Source organism: Daphnia magna, linkage group LG3 (assembly GCF_020631705.1).
Source record: "Daphnia magna isolate NIES linkage group LG3, ASM2063170v1.1, whole genome shotgun sequence".
Taxonomy (NCBI): Eukaryota; Metazoa; Arthropoda; class Branchiopoda; order Diplostraca; family Daphniidae; genus Daphnia; species Daphnia magna.
Window position 1 is genome coordinate 11,760,762 of NC_059184.1, and position 20,091 is coordinate 11,780,852.

At 40.7% G+C, this 20,091-nt stretch overlaps 2 protein-coding genes and 1 long non-coding RNA gene across 4 annotated transcripts; 1 reads left to right on the forward strand and 2 right to left on the reverse strand.

The window, feature by feature from the left end:
* Window positions 1-1,812: 1,812 nt before the first annotated feature.
* LOC116928317 (uncharacterized mitochondrial protein AtMg00860-like) lies at window positions 1,813-2,469 on the reverse strand. Its single transcript, XM_032935407.2, has one exon. It carries the CDS (start codon window positions 2,467-2,469, stop codon window positions 1,813-1,815), a length of 657 nt encoding a protein of 218 aa, XP_032791298.1.
* Window positions 2,470-5,330: 2,861 nt separating this feature from the next.
* LOC123470749 lies at window positions 5,331-19,811 on the reverse strand. The gene is made up of 3 exons (XR_006644521.1): window positions 19,568-19,811; window positions 5,744-13,633; window positions 5,331-5,663 (listed from the first exon to the last, which is right to left on the reverse strand). It is a non-coding gene; the product is annotated as an uncharacterized LOC123470749 (long non-coding RNA).
* On the forward strand, window positions 7,927-15,816 carry LOC123470748 (endoribonuclease Dcr-1-like). Of its 2 annotated transcripts, XM_045171498.1 has the most exons (19): window positions 7,927-8,069; window positions 8,183-8,298; window positions 8,356-8,508; window positions 8,573-8,902; window positions 8,975-9,207; window positions 9,394-9,520; window positions 9,583-10,003; window positions 10,068-10,576; window positions 10,640-11,150; window positions 11,203-11,888; window positions 11,962-12,111; window positions 12,229-12,332; window positions 12,434-12,694; window positions 12,762-14,098; window positions 14,196-14,736; window positions 14,803-15,023; window positions 15,085-15,232; window positions 15,298-15,373; window positions 15,458-15,816. In XM_045171498.1, exons 1-19 carry the CDS (start codon window positions 8,007-8,009, stop codon window positions 15,627-15,629), a joined length of 6,159 nt encoding a protein of 2,052 aa, XP_045027433.1. In that variant the 5' UTR covers window positions 7,927-8,006; the 3' UTR covers window positions 15,630-15,816. The 2 variants fall into 2 exon arrangements, with proteins under 2 accessions (XP_045027433.1, XP_045027434.1); XM_045171499.1 differs by lacking the exons at window positions 7,927-8,069; window positions 8,183-8,298; window positions 8,356-8,508; window positions 8,573-8,902 and having other exon boundaries at window positions 9,066-9,207; window positions 9,342-9,520.
* Window positions 19,812-20,091: the final 280 nt, after the last annotated feature.

Genomic DNA, 20,091 nt, shown 5'->3' on the forward strand with positions numbered 1-20,091 from the left:
TATTATTTTTGCGATTATTACGGTTACCGAGTTCTATATCATAAGAAAATATATTTGATGAATTGTCTCATACATGTCTTCAAAGATATTTTCAAGATAGCCTAACAGATATCTTCAATACATGACAATAGACTACTGAAAAGATATCTATAAGATAGCTAATTAGTAGATGTTTTTCTGTCTGGAAGATATCTTAAAGATAACTTGTTCTGCTAGGGTAGTTGGTCAATCCTTTCCACATCTAGAGACTTCTTCTATATCATCTTCTTCCTCCGCTAACCAATCGATCTCGCGCCTCGGGAAATATCGGCGCAATTGGGAGGCATGAACGTTGAAGCGGCGCATAATTCTTTGTCTTCTATGAGTTGGAAAGTCTTCCACTTTATAACAGGTCTTTGAGACTCGCTGCAACACTAGGTACGGCCCCAAAATTTTTACCAAGAATTTCGTTGTTCGTCCATTAGAGCGGGGCTTTCGGGCAACTAGGACTAGATCACCCGGTTGATATAAAGGATTGGGCTTTCAGAGACGATCATAGGTGACCTTGCTCTTCTGTTGTCTCCTAAATATCAGACGACGGGCGACTTTTCTCCATCTTTGCTCCTTTTTGTTACGTTCGACGACAGTTTCTTTACCGGTCGGAGGCCACGGAAAGCTAGCTTCGTGTGGAAGAAATACAGTACGGCTATACACTAATTCAAATGGTGTTATTTGAGTCGTTGATTGTTTCGCCGTGTTGATTGAAAAAGCAGCTTCCTGTAGTCCTTGGTCCCAGTTGTTATGCTCGAAATTCACAAATGCCGCGAGAGTAGCCACTAAAGTTCCGTTCACCTTCTCTACTAGCCCGTTAGTCTCGGGATGTTCTGCGGATGCAAAAATGTGACGGACTCTCCACTCGTTCATAAATTCCGCAAACACTGAGGAAGAAAACGCGGGGCCCCTATCGCTGATGAATCGCCGGGGAGGTCCGTGTTGAAGAAAAACGTTGTTTCTTAAAAAGACAATGGCTGGATCATTTCCTGTATCCTTGACTGTCTTTACTTCAATCCATCGGGTTAAATAGTCAATACAAACAATCACGTGTTGATTTGCGTTTGCTGTTTTCTTGAAAGGGCCTAAATGGTCGACCGCCACCATCTCAAAAACTTCTTTAGGAAGGGGGATGGGACATAGCTTTCCGGCCGGGTATCCGACACGAGATTTGAACGGCTGACAAAATTCACAAGTAGTACTCACATAACACTTGACACTTTTGTTCATGTTTTTCCACCAATACCGCTGAGACAATTTCGCGAGAGTTTTTTCAGTTCCGTGATGACCTCCATTAGGAGAGTCATGACACTCGTAGAGGAGATCTCGACGTAAGATGGAGGGTAGGACCAAGAGGTGTCAGCGACCCAATTTCACATTTTTCATATGGAGTACTCCTTCGTGCAGAATGAAGTTAGCTGACCTTGTAACTGGAATGCTCTTTTCAGCCCCGTAACCTTGCAGGAGGAGGACGATCTGACGAATATCGGGATCTGCATGTTGTAGGAGAGCCAGTTGTCTAGGGGAATACTCCCCTGCTTGGATACCACATAAGAGTTGATCTGCTGGGTCGGTTAATTCCGCAGCTCCTACAGGGGCTCTAGACAGCGCATCTGCTAACACATTAGCGGTCCCGCTCAAATGTTTGATATCGATCGAGTATTCTTGAAGAGTGATAATCCATCGCGCCAATCGTCCACTCAGCTCTTTCTTTTGAGATAACCAGCGTAAAACCGAACTGTCTGTTTTAACTGTCGGCGGACGGCCGTACACATGATGCCGTTACTTGTTTAGAGACCAGACGAGGGCCAGACATTCCAGTTCATTGATGTGATATTTTTCCTCGGCTGGCGTGAGTCTTCGACTAATAAACGTTACTGGTTGGAGACCATTCTCTCCTTTCAACATCAAGATTGAACCGATTCCCTTAATGCTGGCATCTGTAAAAAGCTCGACTCCTGAAATGCCGTCGTCACTTACAAGCACAGGGGCAGTAGTCAACTTCGCCTTTAGTTCCAACATCGCCACTTCATGACTTTGAGTCCAATCTCTCGTTACATCAGCACCTTTTTTCAGTAACATATGGAGAGGACGAGCGATCGATGCAAAATTAGGGATGAAACGACGATAAAACGAGGCCATTCCCAAGAAGGCCCTTAATTTTGTGAGCGTATCTGGCCTAGAGAAAAGCCGTACGTCTTCAACTTTCGTTTGATCAGGCGAAATTCCTCGACTGTCAATTCGATGACCTAGATAGGACACACTTGGTGCACCGAATACACACTTGCGCACGTTAAGAGTTAGGCCGGCGTTTTCGATTGCTTGTAGGACGCGGTGAAGTCGATCATTGTGTTGTTCCAGCGAATTTCCGAAAACGAGGATATCATCCATATGCACAAGACACTCTGTCCACTTTAGTCCGTCGAGAACTCGGTCCATTAAGCGCTGAAACGTCGGCGGGGCACCACACAAACCAAACGGGAGACGCAAAAATTCAAACAAGCCATCTGGAGTTACAAACGCTGTTTTCTCTCTATGCTCCTTCGCCATTGGCACCTGCCAAAATCCGATCTCTAAATCTAGACTGGTGAAACATTTAGACCACTGAGACGATGTAATACGTCTTCGATCCTCGGAAGAGGACAGACATCCTTCACTGTGAGAGCATTAAGACGTCGGTAATCGACGCAGAACCAAAGCTCTCCATTTTTCTTTTTCACCAGCACGACTGATTAGCTCCATGGACTACTTGATAAAGCGACGATGCCACCTTCCTTCATTTCTTTTACTTGGTTTTGAATCACTTTTCTTTCCGCTTCGCTAACTGGATAAGGGTATGAATGGACTGGACTCGCTGTTCCGGTCTCAATTCGATGTTCGACTAGTTGCGTCAGCCCTTTCTTTGCTAAGAAGCAACGCCAATGCCGTCGGATCACTTCCATCAACTCTTTTCTTCTTTCTCCCGTCACGTTCGGATCAATGAGAATTTCTGCTTCATTTAACAATACCTGCTCACATCCGGTTGATTCATTCTCGGGCTGTACTGTTCCTATTGTAGACTGTTCTTCTTCGTTCACTAAGAAGGTCTGGTCGGTAGTCACTGCCGAAACCTTCCACGGTCCACGAACCTTTATTGTCCTTTTGCTAAGGTTGACAACGGGAATGAACACTTTTCCATCGTGACTTTCAACGACAGAACTCGGCGTAACCCATTCCTTATTTAGTCGGGTGGATCTCGTAGTTTCAATAAGCCATAGCCCATCGATTCTGCCAGGAGTACCGGCTTCGATGAACTTAACACTCGACGCGTCAATCATTTTGTTTTCTTGTAATCGGATACACAATTTTTGTTCCCTATTTTGCACAATCACTTCTTCTTCTTCTAGAGCTGCTATTACCAAGAGCTGATCAACGGCCTTTTCATATGGAAATGTTATCTGTATAACATGAATAATATGAATAATTTAGCTGTGTTTAAAGAAAAAAAATCTGAGCACTTGAAATTGCTCCCAGTGCCCCTGGTGGCGCAAGCACAAATCTTAATTTTCTCTGTAAAACATCTGAGTGTAACAACTTTGGGGTATAGGGAAGCATTTTTTTAGTTCAAATAATTCAAAAACGTGCACTATATTCTAACAGAATAAAGGAAAACGCGTCGCTCGGCATGAAAAAATTAATTTAAGGATGTTTTGAAGTATTTTATTTATATTTTTGGAAACGCCGGTATTAACATGGCGTTTATGGGGAGAAAAGTAGTGTACCTAATCATGTGAACGATATTTTAGCGCCCTGGGTGTAACTTCTACAATTTTTTCATGTTAAGATAACTTTTAGAGCACTTTCTCTTCTGATAGACGCAAAAAGAAAAAAAAATAGTCCTTACCAGTAAAAAGATATTTAAGTTTTCCTGAGACCCGTAGCGCCATGAGAATGCACTAAAAAAACGGGGGTGTACAATATCCTGCACAAAGAGGTGAACACCGATTTATTTTGAAAAAGCCATCTGTGGGTAGAAAATATTAATGGTTTACCTTTTTAAGGAGAGGTAGGGTGGTTTTGGCGAAGTGCATTGCCCGAGTTTTGGTCTTTTTTTGTTTACCCATCACCCCGTTTGAACACACTAAAGCTCGGGGAAAATGGCGACCCCCGAGTCCATTCCCCGAGTTTTAGTCCCCCGACCCCCGAGCCCCGACCCCCGAGCCCCGAGCCCGAGCCCCGACCCCCGAGTTTTAGTTACGCCCTCAGTCTTTATATCAACTTGGTCTCCATGAGACGGTCTCGAAGGATTCCGGCCCTCTGATTGATTATATCAACTTGGTCTCCACGAGGCGGTCTCGAACTATTCCGGCCCTCTGATTGGCTATCTCCTTCTCCTCACCCTAAAGCCCCTCCACCCCCTTCTGCTTGTGGTGTGTGGTGTGTGTGGGGCATGTGTGGAGTTTTTCGTCGGGCTGTCGCCTTCATTTGTTTATTTTTCATGTGTTTATTTATACTATTTATGTTTACTTTTATTGTTTGTAATTTATTCTAGTACACTATTTATACCTTTATTAAATCGCTTCTCAATTTATAAAACAAGAATGAATTAAACATCGGTATGTTTCAATTAGATTTATTGTGAATTATCACCCATGGGCAACTGGGTTGGTGCGGACCGGAGAAAAACGGTTTCAAAACCCGATTTTGGGAGAATCGGGAAAACTATAAGTCCAAAAGTTTTAACAATTATAGGAATCGACATATCTTGATAAGATCTATCCATTTCTGAAAAAATATTGCTTAAAAATTACTGATTGGAAGAGTAAACCGATTTGCCATTTTTCAGGTAGGTCGGTGCGGTTAAGCGGGTATCCGGTAATCCCCACCCCCACCCCAATAATACGTGAAATTTAAATAATTTTTTGCGGGAAAATTATAAGACGAAAATTAATAAATTTTACAGAAATGGGTAGCTCTTGACAAGGGCTATCCATTTCTGTAAAATAATTAAGATAATTTTCATAAACAAAAAAATTTTGGACAAGACGTTTTTTGTAGTTTTTGCGCTCTAGAGATACCGGATACCTGCTCTTCCAATAAGTATTTTTAAAAGCATCATTTTTGAAAAAATGGACAGATCTTATAAAGATTTATCCATTCCTATCATTTTTTAAATTTTTATAATTATGGTTTTCCCTATCATTACCTGATCGGGTTTTGGAACCGCCAGCCCAAGTGCCATGGCCCAATTTACACTAATTTAAGAAAACACACCGGTACTTAATTCAGTCTATTATATAAAATGAAAAAAACAATTGATGTAAGTAAAAATGTTGTATTTGTAAAACTTAACAAACAGCAAACAATAAATGTAAATAATATAAATACACAAAGAAACAAACAAATCAAAGCGTGAACTCCACTCCCACAGAAAACCACGCTGTGTGTATCAGGAAAATGTGGGAGCGGAAAGCAGAAATACATGGAAGGGTATAACGGTTGAGGGAGCCAATCAGAGGGCCGGGATAGTCCCACTGGGATGTAGCGGTGACGGTCTCGACTCTTCGAGACCGTCTCGCGGAGACCAACTCCATTTTCAGCATTTTAGCTTCATTGCAGAGATCCATTTCCATAGATTAGAATTTCCTGTATTCCTGAAGATGATTTAGGAAACGAAGGTGAAAAATATCACTTGAAAAATTTTCATTTTTGAGTTAATAATTTATTGCGTTACCATTAAAGATAAGACGAAATCTTCTTTCCTCGCCTCAAACCGTAAAGCTACGAAACAACAGTGAGGAGTGTCCTGAAAATGTTGTCTTGTTGTCAGCCAAGGGTGTTAGTTGGATTCGCAGAACGCAGGCTTCGTTGTTATTATAAGGCAACTGAATCAGTCATTCGTTAACCATCTTGGTTCTTTCTTCTATTACATTTTAGAAGCTATTTTTACATTTATTTATACATTTCCATTCTAGTTATATATACTGTCAACCAAATTTTGTATATTACAGCAAATTATTAATGGAAATAAATTTTCCTCTCAGTCTTCTTCACTCCTCATCAAAACAAAAGAATATGGAAGGTTGCTGTCTGGTTCTGACATTGCAAAGTGAAATTATTTAAAATTTGATTTAATTATCTTAAGATTATTCATCAAAATTAAGTTTAGAGAAATCCTTCTGACCCTAAGCCAAGAAGTAAAAAAACTGAAAGTGCAGAATTCTGGCTTAATACCCCAGCTTGCCATTGTTCAAGTTGGTGCCAGAGAAGATTCAAATGTTTATGTGAAGATGAAATTAAAAGCAGCTAAAAATATTGGGATCATAGCTAAACACATTGTCCTTCCATCCTCTACAAATGAGATTGAGGTAATACATAATTATGTTCATATACATAAAACCCTTTATTTGTGCAAATGTTCTATACCACACTAAATTGTCATTGGTTTTCTAACAGCTTTTGGGGATCTTGTCTCATCTAAACTTAGATCCCCATGTTCATGGAGTTATTGTCCAGATGCCATTGGACTGTGTGAACTCCATTAATTCTAATCTAATTACAGATTCTGTGTTTCCCAACAAAGATGTTGATGGCCTGAACTCAAGGAACCAAGGCAAGGTAGCTGTAGGTGACCTGGCTACTGGATTTCTCCCTTGTACTCCCAGTGGATGCCTAGAATTAGTTAAAAGGTATCTTTTTTTGTTTTGTAGGGGAAGGCAATATATTGATTAAATGGTATCCAGATCAGGCACGAAGATCGAAGGAAGCCATACCGTAGTAATCGGTAGAAGCAGGATAGTTGGAACACCAGTTTCCGAACTATTTAAATGGCACAATGCAACTGTTACAACTTGCCATTCTAAAACAAAAAACTTGGATGAAGTAGTAAGCAGAAATGTTCTTTAAAAGCTTTTGTTGAGATAATAACGTGTTTTGTGTACTATGATGATACAGGTTGCTAATGCAGACATACTTGTAGTTGCCATTGGTCAACCTAATTTAATAAAGGGTGAATGGATTAAAAAAGGAGCAGTTGTGATAGATTGCGGTATAACTTCTATTCCTGGTAATGCCATATATCCCGTTCTACTTGTTTCTTGGCTAACTGAAATTCGCCCGTCAGATGCAACAAGAAAGTCGGGGTCTAGACTTGTGGGCGATGTGGATTTTGAGCAAGCTAGAAAGAGAGCCAGTTGGATTACCCCAGTACCAGGCGGAGTTGGTCCTATGACTGTAGTGATGCTCATGAAAAATATCGTTCTGGCTGCCGTAAAAGCTGCAAGAACTTTATAGATGGGGATTCTGTTCGTCGTGCGTGCTAATTAAATATATATATATATATATATATATATATGTGTGTGTGCTTCCCTTTTTGCTCTAGCAACCTTTGTTTTGATTATCCCTTATCAAATGATCGTGATTTTTGGAATCCTGCTTTCATTTACAAAGCCTTGATAGTTGATACTGGCTTTAAGAAACAAAAACCGCGAAAAAAAATTAAACCAGGAGTGATCATCCGCACACGGTAACTTTAAATGCGAATACAAATGTTTCCGCTAGATGGCGAAAAGTTTGATCGATAAATCTTTGCCAAAAATGGATCGGGGTATGTAACCGCGTATCGGAACCCGTTTGCTCTTTCTTTGCACCAGGTTAGACCCGGAAGCCGACCCAAATGCCCATTGACAGGGAAAAAAAAGTCACCCCGAAACACAAAACGATCTTTGATCGGCGAAAAAGCTACCCGATTGACGCGGGGCCGACCGGCCGAGCCCTGTTTTTAACTTTTTAAGTGCACACTGCACACTGCAGAAGTTGTGCAAAGAAAATGTCGTTGGAATAGCGCCAACCCTGCTTGTCTACATAACGCAAGAGCCCATGCCGAAAGGCCATGCTGTTACGCTGTAAACAAAAGCTTTTTAACGTAGTGGTTCAGCTCTTTCCCACACTACGTGAATTGAAACCTATTGTTATTTCACTTAACGACACACACAGGGATGATGTTACCATTAATGATGGATTTATCAACAAGTGACAATTTTACGCCAAGAGATTCTGAGGTTTAAAATTTTCTAATCTTTAATACATAGTTTTTCCTCTTTTAAACCACAGTACAATCATAGTTGTCTGTCAAATTTTATGAAATTTATAATTGTGTTCCCTAATTTTACAGGTGGAACTTTTTGAATCTGCCAAATCCAAAAACACCATTGCATGTTTAAAAGCAGATTTGGGAAAAATGTTTGTTGCTGTAATGTTAATTCGTGAAAAAGCTTTTGAAGTTTGCAGGTATGTTTTCTTATTATTCTCTATATTCTAAGATGTGTTCCTGATGATCTCAATCAGTTCACCACTACAACTAGGAGGTTTCTCCTCAGTATACATTACGCCAACAGTTAAATTGGCACTTCAGCGATCTGCCTACTTACGTCATCACACTCCTTTGAAGGTGGGAATTTTTCATGAGAAAAAAGGAGTAATAAAATGGAGCTGTCAGAGGTATGTCTAAGCACATGAGTATTTCGAAAATTTTTGATACCACATCCATTGTTCCTTATTCTAGATGGAAAGATGAGTTGGGAAAAAGCCAAGTGCTTGTTATGACTTATCAGGTTTTCCTTGAGGCTATCCAGAAAGACTTCCTTGAAATGAGCAAGCTTAATTTGTTGATATTGGATGACTGCCATAATGTTATGAATGATGAAGCTTTGAAAAAAATATTGGCTTTATATGAAAAGTCAGCCAACAGTCTACATCCAAGAATCCTGGGATTGACTGCATCAATAGTGAATAACATATGCAAGCCAATGGAACTATCCCAATTGATAACTATTCTGGAAAACAAATTGCAATCAGCTATTTCAACATCAAACAATGTTTTATCAGCATTACAGTGAGGAACCATATGACAGACTTAAAATTATGATTTCTATCCTCTTCTATTTAAATTGTGGATCGAATATAGGCATTCAACTCGCCCCAAAGAATTAGTGTGTGAAATATCCTCAAAGCCTGAAGCCACTCGGCTCGAGCTAGAAATCATGGATCGCGTCCAGCAGTTGAGTAGTTATCTTCGAGATCATCGGTATGATCCCATAGAGTATTATGGAGAGCAAGACTACCTTAAAGAAATTCCCGATCCCTGCCTTGAACCTGTTGATCTACTTGAAGAGTATATCCAAATCATTCAAAATTTTGGTAAAAGATAGAGCATATCTTAATTAATCAATGTCGGTTACTGCTAGTGGTTGTAGTTATTGCAAATATTGTTTTGTTTGTGTAGCAGGGTTTTGTTTTACTTTCTTTGTATTTATTCGTTTTTTTTTTTATAGAAAGAATGTACCCCTATCTCGGTTACAACTCAGAACTATTTCGTTATCTTAGGTCCTTGGGGAGCAGACCGTGCTGCTCTGGTTTACCTCATTCATTTAGAGAAATTGAAAACCAAAGCAGTTTATGAAAGACACTATCTTCTTTTGTGCTTAGTCTTCACAGTTTTACTTGAAATACGGTTGGCTTTCTAATGGTACTGATATCAAAGTATTTTTTCATTCTTTATGTTCCATTTTGTAGGTCATTGTGCGAAGAAGAGTTTCAGGGATATTCCGAATATGAACGTATAGAAAAGTTTAGCCACCCTAAAGTTCTTCGTCTGTTGGACATACTCCGTATATATCGACCACCAATAACTTCAAAATTGCCTGGAAACAATGATCCAACAGAGCAAACCGATTCCACCGTATTAGTTCATGCCGACGATCTCGCTGATCAAGTTCAAAAATTGTCCACGGAAACATTACCGACCGTAGAGTTACCTGAGAATGGCCCGTCCTTTGTGCGTCGGCCAACAACTCAGTCGGGTCACGTAAGTCGTCGTAGGCGTCCTGATTTCCCTGCTCGTCACCACCGTATTCGAGAAGACGCTTATCAGCTATGTGGAATGATTTTCACTGAAAGGCGCACCACAGCCAAACTACTCTATCATCTTTTAAAGGTAAACAAAAGATGATGTTACATTGGCCTTACTCGATGAAATATCTTAATTTATTGTTGTCTAGGATGCAAGTCGATGCGACCCTCAGTTAGCGTATCTAAGCCCTCTATATACCGTTGATCGGGTCGAAGGCATGACCGTCAAGGAAATAGAAAGTGAAGATCGAAAGCAAGAAGACGTTATGAAACGTTTTCGCAGTCGCGACTGTAATATTCTCGTAGCCACGAGCGTTCTAGAGGATGGTATTGATATTCCAGCGTGCCATCTGGTTATCCGATACGATTTGCCACAAACTTACCGTGCGTATGTTCATTCAAAGGCTCGAGCGCGCGCCAAAAAATCCCATTATATTCTGATGGTCGAGAAGGAGCGCATGGATGAATTTCTGGTGAATCTCTCTCACTTCCATGCCACTGAACAAATTCTGCTAAGTAAAAGTGGCTATCACAACTCTTTGGCCGAGTTCGTCAATCACAGTGAAGATATGCTCAATAATATTGAGAAACCGTACACACCTGGTGACGCTTCAAAATCATATGCGTCTTTACAAAACGCCATTTCCATCATTAACAGGTATAGCGCACATGGGTTTGAAATGAAAACGACTGTAAATTGCAGAAAGATAAATATTTTTAGATATTGCGCAAAGTTGCCCAGTGATTGTTTCACGCGCCTTATTCCTGTTTGGAAAATACGAACAATAATGCGAGAATACGTTGACCCATCTGTTTGGGACAAATGGTCCGAACTATTTCAGAAAAGCGATGCAGCCGGGAAAATGCGCATGGATGTAGCGTATGTGTGCTCATTACAACTACCAATAAATTCTCCTCTGCGGCAAACTGTGTCAGGTCTTCCGATGCCATCGAAAGTTATAGCCAAACGATCCGCAGCACTAGAAGCGTGTCGGTTATTGCATCAGCTAAAAGAGCTGGACGATAACTTTTATCCCACTGGGAAGGAAAACCTTCGACTGGAAGAGGAGGAGGATTACAACGCAGATTTGGAAGACGAAATCGTTCCCGACAATCTGCCACGTCCGGGCACTACGAAACGAAGGCAGTACTATTATAAGCAAGTGGCCGAGCCGTTTATCGATGGTATTGCACGTCCCAACCAACCCTGTTACTTATACGCGATCACCATGGTATTTGTGTTACATTAAAGTAATAGATCATTAATGAAAAAAAATTTACTAGGTATTAAGTGAGCCTATACCTGAGGAGCAAAACACGCGTGGGAGAAAAATTTACAAACCTGAGACCTCCCTGCAGAGTTTGGGAATTTTGAATAGTAAACCGCTATCGCAAATTTGTCCGTTTCCTATTTTCACTCGGTCAGGCGAGGTGGAAGTGCAAATAGTAAAAATCGCCGATGAAGTCTATGTGACCGAGGAGCAATTAAAACAAATAACAGATTTTCAACGCTACATCTTCCGAAACGTGCTTTCCTTGGAAAAGGATCCAATGTTGTTAGATGTTTTTCACGCCGACTGTTCCTATCTAATCGTGCCTTTAAAGAGAAATTCGTTAGCGGAAAACGCCCCCTTAAATCTGGATTTTGCATTCATCGATTTAATTTCATCCGTTCGAGACGCGAAACCTCAGCTGGTAGCAGACGAAGAGAGAACCGGTTATGTCTTTGATCCCCGCTTGTTTGCTGATGCGGTCGTAATGAAATGGTACCGTGATCAAGAACATCCACAATGTTTCTACGTTGCTGAGATATTCTATGAACTCAACCCTCAGTCTAAATTTCCTGATAACAACTATCCAACATTCGAAAAATATTACCGCCATAAATATGGGATCCAAATACAGAATCTGAAGCAGCCGCTCTTGGACGTGGATCACACTTCAGCTAGACTAAACTTCTTAACGCCAAGGTGCGTATGAGGTTTTTCTTTGTTGTTACCAATGTTCTATACATTTGTTTGCATATTTGTAATTCGTACACAGGTATGTGAACCGAAAAGGAGTAATGCTTCCAACTAGTTCGGAGCATACAAAAAAGACCCAAAGAGAAAGCCTGCAACAAAAGCAAATACTGGTGCCTGAATTGTGCAGTATCCATCCTTTTTCGGCCTCTCTGTGGAGACAAGCAGTTTGGTAAATGTCGTTAATTATTTAATATTCGTTTTATTAATTTCTTCTTTAGACAAAATTTCTTTACGTTTTGATAAAAACAATTCCATATCTTTTCTGGTTATTTGCGCCCATGTTTAGTTTACCGTGCATTCTTTACCGTTTGAACGGTCTCCTCCTGGCAGAACAACTCCGCTGCAAAGTAGCGATGGAAATCTCTCTGGGAAAGAGTCAGCTTGACCCTGGTTCGTAGTGATAGGTTAATTTAAGTTAGCTCGTGTTTGTAATCCTTTGTTTGTTTGTTTGTTTTTTTTGTTAATTTGTTTTTTGTTGTTGTTTTGTTTAGATTTCCGCTGGCCCGCCTTACGATTTGATTGGAAATGCAAATCCTCAGATCCCATATTACCACCAGTTCAAAAGGCAGTCAGTGCTAAAAACGTTGAAGAAATTAATCAGCCAAAAGATGAAACCGAAGTCAACAACGTACCGAAATCGCCTTCAAAGCCGCAGAAAAGAGAAAATAAGGAAGCGAAAAAAAGCACAGGAGCTTCTTTATTGGATATCGGAGTATGGAACCCGGATACGATTGATGGCAACAACCAGAATGGTAATACGTTATAGCAAGTTGGATCGCTAGATGTCATAATCAGTACTATTTTGATTTTGACGTACAGGAACGGGAGAAACGGTCGATGAAGACTATGACTATAGCGATCTTCAAGCAGTAGCTCTGCTGACCAATGATAATGGAGCAGATTTTGACTGGTCTAAACCGGTGGTTGATATTTCTGGACTTGAAGGATCCCTCCCTAAGTTCGGCGTGGGAACACAAGATTACGTTGGATCCTGGGATGAGCCAAAATCAAAGGAATTCTCCCAGTACCGGCCGAAGTCACCATCGGAATTGATAAGCAATTTTTCAGATGGCTCATATAATAGTGATCAAAGCATGAATGACAGTGATACGGACGATGGTTCAGAGGAAGAAGAAAACGCTTGCAAAGTGAAAGAATTTGGACCCAAATTTGTCTGTAGAGGAGACACCGCAGAAGCGATCGAAGAACCCATTAACCTCAAAGCCAAAAAATTTAAAAGTCCCGAGGAGGAAGAATTAGAAGAAGGTCAGATGGATGACGAAGAGCCTTACGAACAGGTCGAAGATTTGCTCAGCATCAAAAATCGATGGAACGTTGATCTTACGAACAGTGATTTGGAACGCAGATGTGAAGATTTGCTCAAATTACACAAAGCAGTGATTGTTGATGAATCCGTCGTGCCAGTGGACAAAGAGATTCCTATTATATCGCCTTTCCATGGTCGGGTAGTAGACCATCCAGACAATTTGGCGGAAGTTCCCGGAAATGTGAAAAGCTTTTCCGATATCTCTGGCACAACAACAGGAAAATCAAATCGTCGACTGGCATCTGAGAGCCCACATATGCTAGAGCTTACTCGCCTGTTGCTAGAACAGTGTACCAGTGAGATTCATGACGAATGCGATCCATCTTCTGATCCATCCGCTCAACTCCCCCACATAGTCCATCCACTAAAAAAAGAAGAACCTGTATTAGCAGCGGTAGAAATGTCAGTTCCTGGTTTGGATTTCCCCTTCAGTTTTGACGAACAACAGGGTTTAGAAAGCCATCCGGGACCATCGCCGAGCGTGATTCTGCAGGCATTTACAATGTCTAGTGCCAATGATGGCATTAATTTAGAACGACTTGAAACGATTGGCGATTCGTTCTTAAAGTACTCTATCACAACTTATTTGTACTGCAAATATAGCAGTATTCACGAGGGTGAACTCAGCCATCTGCGTTCGCGTCAGGTTTCCAATCTCCATCTTTATCAGTTGGGCAAGAAAAAACTGTTTGGTGGATGCATGGTGGCAACGAAATTCAATCCGCACGAGAATTGGTTGCCACCCGGATATGTAATCCCAGATGCCTTGGAAGAAGCACTAATTTCCTCTGGAATCCCATTGAATTATTGGAATGTCGTGGATCTTCAGGTATTTTTTTTTTTTACGTATTCAAAAAAATTCATTTGACTTTACTGTCACTTTGTTACTCGTGAAAAAGGAATTGATTCTGTAAATTGCATTCTAGGGAATGGAGTATATGTCAAGCGAACAAGTGAAAGCCTTGGTTCAAGAGAAATCGGAGCAAATCATGTTGCGATTTGGTGGCAAAATTCCGTCAGTCGAGGAGATGGTAGTCGAAGGAAATATCTACCATGCCCAAGACTTACCTCGTTTCGTTCCTTATAACCTGCTAACGCAACATAGCATACCCGATAAAAGTATTGCCGATTGTGTAGAGGCGCTCATTGGAGCCTACCTTAGAGCTTGTGGTCCAAGAGGGGCCCTGCTTTTCATGTCCTGGCTGGGATTGAAGGTGCTTCCTGTCCTTGACGAAGATGCTTATGGCTACTGGACTCCACCTGTCTCACCTTTGGTTGATCAGCCATTACATGTTCATGTGATGCTTGATCACATGCTAGCGGGATTTGATTCGTTTGAAGAAAAAATCTGCTACAAGTTTAACGACCGCTCCTACCTGCTGCAGGCCTTCAGTCACGCCTCCTACTATCTCAACAGATTGACCGATTGCTATCAAAGACTCGAATTCCTCGGTGATGCCGTCTTAGGTAAACGTTTTTTAAATCAAATGTCTTGGTATTTATTAAATGGGTTTTTTGCTGATGTATCAATAGATTACCTTATAACGCGGTATTTGTACGAAAACCTACCACGTCATCCGCCTGGCGCCCTAACTGATTTGCGCTCGGCATTGGTGAATAACACGACGTTTGCTGTTTTGGCGGAGCGATTTGAATTCCATCGTTATTTCAAGCACCTGTCTCCTACTCTCAATCAAATTCTGGACAAATTCGTCAAAGCTCAAGAGGAAAATGGGCATTCCATCAATGAAGAGGTATTAATTTCTAAAGTTCTTTCAATTACCCACTAGATAACATCGTATTGCTGTTTTACAGTATTATATGATTGAAGCTGAAGATGTGGAAGTGCCTAAAGTTCTTGGCGATGTATTTGAATCAGTAGCAGGGGCAATATACCTCGATTCGCACATGTCCCTCAATGCTGTTTGGAGAGTGTACTACAATATGATGAAAAAAGAAATTGGTATTTGTATTTTGGATCATTAGAGAAAATGGTTTCTCATCGTGGGTTTTTGTTTTTATTTGTAGACGAGTTCAGTATAAATGTTCCGAAGTCACCCATCAGAGAGTTGCTGGAACTAGAAACCGATCGAGTTAAATTTGGGTAAGAATTGATGAGCAGCTTGACCTTTCTCTTTGCTCCGAGTTCTTTTATATCCACTAACATGTTCACAATTGGATATTACAGGAAAGCTGAACGTCTCCCTGACGGCCGTCTAAGAGTTACCGTTGACGTCATCGGGAAAGGAACTTTCAAAGGAATAGGTCGGAATTATCGTATAGCAAAGTGCACGGCAGCCAAGTATGCTTTACGAACTTTGGAAAAGCGTAAAATGCTGACGAAACGCGGCGAACAGTGAACCCATGAATGCGCGTCGCCTTTGCGTGACGTGTTAAATCAAAAATGTCTCAAACTTCAAAACAGCATAATTTCTTTGGTGCATTTGGCAGTTGACGTTGACCCATACCGACTGTCAGAACATTAAAGAAGTATGGTGTTTACTTATAGTAAGACATGTGATTAGCTAATACACATGTCAAATCGTACGTTATGGTGTCTTACGACTTTACCATTTTCATTGCGGAACTAACACACAGTCTTAGAGAGACTTCTTTAAGTATTGATGAATGTAAAATCTTTTTGAATTAATAGCTTTAATTGAGAATCGTTGTAACAACGTGGCCTTAAAAATCTGCGGGAATTTTTTTGATATGCGATGCCGTTTTTTTTTTATTTGTTTTGCGATTTCTCATTGCAAATGGGAGCCTCCGGCATACACAGACTTTTGAACACCCTTATTAAGAAATCGATGTGGAGTATATTAGCTGTTTACGCTAATGGCTTAACTATTCGCTATAACTACTCGCAATAGTTAAAACAATTAACTGTTTACTGGTCAATTTCAATAATCCTGTGTATAGTCTCACCAATTAAAATAATTGATTGTTGGAGAATCAGCAGTCAGCTGGTTCTCGGTGACTGCAGCCTCTGGTTGGAAAATCTGTAAACTTGACTATAGATGGGCCCAGAAATTGGATCTTTTTTTTTTTTTTTTTTACCAGGAAGCCAAGTGTTTGGCCAAGTGATTGCTATAACTGGACGTTTTCAACGTTGACGTTCCGACTCTCGTCAAATATGGTAGAATGTTAACAGCTCCACTGAGCCACAAAACCTTTGCCTCGGCAACGAATTACATTTTAGCGATTTCACATCCCAGTAAATATTTGAACTTGCATCGTATTATCTGTCAATAGAGATATTAGTTTAAATGATTTTCGCAAAAATTTTAGATTTTTGAAATAGAATAAATTATTAGTTAACTGGAAATGAAAGTTGATAGGGTGTCAATGTTTTTACGTCGACGCACAGTTTAACGAACCGGAGCCGTCCACGTGAAGTTTGTCAGAACAAGTCACCGCCTTGTGCATAGTGATGTGTCACCAGAAAGTAAAAGTACAGCAACTGCTTCATGCCTCGCGGTGAGGACAATCGCTCACAAGTGAAAGTAGTGTTAGCCACACTCCGTCACTTGCACATCAGTAATGAAAAATGACTCATCGTTTACATCAAAGTAAAATGTGTGTACACATACTGAACGCATTTGTACTGTAATGGCAGTGTCAGCTCTTTAACGTGCTGTATTGCGCGTCAGAATCATAAATGCACGGCGTCCGAAATCTTACAAGTGTTATTCGATGGAAATATTTGTTCCATCTACGACACGAATTAACTGGATTGCCGCAACTTTTTCTTTTTAACATAAAGCAGGATATCCTCGGCCTTCTTTTCTGAGAGCGCGCCTCAAGAACTTTGATCCATACTCCACCAATCGTATAGTATATACTTCACTCAATGCATTTGACCTCCTTAGAGATACTACCAAAAGATCGAGCGAATATGAAAGATTGCGAAACTTTGGGACCCCCAACAAGTCGTTCAACACAGGATTTTCATTAGTATATCCACAATAAAGGCTAAGTTTTCAAAGATCTAGCTTAAGATCCAAAATTATTCTTGACAAGTTTCTCGGCATCTATTACTTTTCACAGTTTTTTTTCTAATGTGAACTACGTTTAAGGCTGTATTTATTTTATTTCGATGAAAAAGGTTGTCGATAAGTAATTGGTATTTCTTAGTTAATTTCTCACGTCTCCCGTGTTAGAAAATAAACTATTCGCTGCTTCCCTTGAACCGCCGTTTTAACCACTACGACAAAAAGCGAATGAAAAAAAATTTCACGGGGAATTGAACTCCATTTCACCGCGAGCTGACGGATTGATTTTTAAATAAGACCGTTGGCATAAATATATATTTGTGAATATCTGAGGGCACTGTAAATATAGAGGCAATGCAAATACGATTGCATTTGTTTTAATATAGGAATTAGAAGATGTGTAAGAAAATTTTACCGTAAACACGTTAAACTGGATTATGCGAATCTCCTAATCGTTCTAAGTAGCTCATTCAGCAGCATGCTATCAAACCCTATTTTTACAATGCGAGTCTTGAAAAGCACCTCGATAAAAAGCGCAAATGAGTACCGTAGAGAAAATGGGATCTCTTGCGATACAGCGGGTTAACCTTCATTCACGTGAAACATCAGGCAATGCCCTCATGTTTTTTTTGGTTGAACGTCTTGGCAGGCAAGTCTGCGCATAAGTGTGTCATTCATCATTTCTCAGCATCTGCTACTTGCTTTCGATTCGTTACGATTTAACGGCCACACGGCTGCGAGCAGTAGAGTATCTATAAAACAAATTTCTTTCGCACATATTTTACGGTAGGTTGCGCGTTGAGAAAAGATCACGTTCGACATTGGTTTCAGTACTTGTGACGCAGGTATGGAATTTAAAAAAAACAAACTTCCATTCATTGCAAAGAGAAAGAGAGAACTTTCGTGCGCTGTTGAAAGGTCTGACGCAAATCACGTTCGACGGAGTATGGAACGCTTGTACGCACGGTCGATAAGCAATTCTTCTAACGGCATATAGTAGTTGAATCGCCTGTACGTGATTTTTCACTACGAATAATCAAGCGTAGTAGGCTGTATAATCTGGTATGGAAAACGATGTCTTGAATTGATGTGGCGATGTAATGAAATTGAAAAATAAATCATAATTACACGCCTGCCACGCCTGACGTAATTGTGTGGAATGCTGGTGCGCAGCCAGTCGAGACAGACACTTCCGTCCAGGCGACCACTCGGTCAAGGGTATTTGATGTTGAGGATTTCGATTTTGGCCGGGTACGCAGACAAAAATAGATCGCTTATGTTGTTGAACTCTTGGGCGATTAGAGAAGGGAAGGAGGCATCGCGAGTGTTTACGTCTCGTTCAAAGGTCTTTTAACGTGGCGAGTCTGCAGTTGGCCAGGCATTTATTTATTCTTTATTTTGATTTATTAAGTTTTTTTCAACATTTTTTCTTTTGCTTACTCAGTTTGATTTTGATTTTTTTTGTTCTTGTTTTTCTCGACACAACCGTTCAAGACGCCCTCAGGATCAGACTTGAGGGCGACATTCCGCCAATATGAATTCGACTGGAACCGTCCTGGTAGCAAATTATCAATGAAGGACACGACCTGAACGTGCTGTGTCGATAAGTCCAGTAGAGTAAGCGAGTAACATCAACAAAAGAATCGCATTCAGCATAAATACTATCGACCGTGACGTGGGTATCATTAATTTGTTGTGTCTCGCGCCGATTTTGAGGCGGAGAGGGGAAGGAGCAATTGGAGAAACCTTCGAAATTGATCCCTCGTAACGAGTAAACGACTCTTCGGTTTGTATTTTATACCAGCGGACGTGGAAGCACTCTAATTCAAAACATTTGCTGCCCAATTCTGATCTTTGATTTATTGATTTGATGGTTCTGAAGAAATCGATAAAAACCATCGATGCACGCGAAACTGATATGTTTGTGCGCAGTCACAGCAGTCAAATTACCGCTTTAATCGGCTTCAGCGAGACACCAATTGATCGCTTAAATATTGGAGGCCATAAATGTGATTTACGTCCCTATAAAATTGACAAGCTCGTGTTCCCAAAAACGATCCGTTCTTGTCTAGACGGATCGACCATTTAATCCAAAATCCGATTCTGCTACGTGAATATTTTTAGTTCTCTAAACAAGGCACCTTTAATTTGTTGCAATCAGTCCCTCTCTGATGGTAAATGGAGCGGCTCGTCGACTGGCGAGCGGTTTCAGTTAAACAAGCCGAATGTGGAAAAGGGACTTATGCTAGCTAAATAATAAAAGACTACAAAAATGACTAGGGACAAAATATATTGACACTTACGCGGAAGTGGCCAGGCATACGCCGCAACCCTTCCTTAGGTTTCGATCTCACACACGTGAAACGAGATGACGTTCAGCTACACGTCAGTACACACAACTAACTACTACACACCCTTGAGAGACAATCCTTTTGGGCCGCTTGCGCCCTCTAGTGAGGCTACGCCAGGGCCTCGGGGTACAAACAGGGAACTGAGAGGAATGGGTAAGGGGATAAATGGGCCGTCTGCTACAAATTATAGGCTTCTCCTTTGTATAAATAGCGGAGGATTCTATATTTGGGCAGCATTGGCCACCTTCTTTCGTTTGTTTATTCATACCTTGTAGAGGCTATTTTTACTTTTAAGATTTCCTTTTTTACGTCCGTCGTACGTTGTACTTTTTCGAACTTGCCTTGCAGTCTGGTTTGAGTGTATATTCAAGTTGAGATAAGATCGAAACCCAAATCCCGAATGACGCATTTCCTCGAACATCGACTACTTCATGGGACACTAGGTGTCAGTCTTTTTTGTTTTGTTTTGTTTTTTC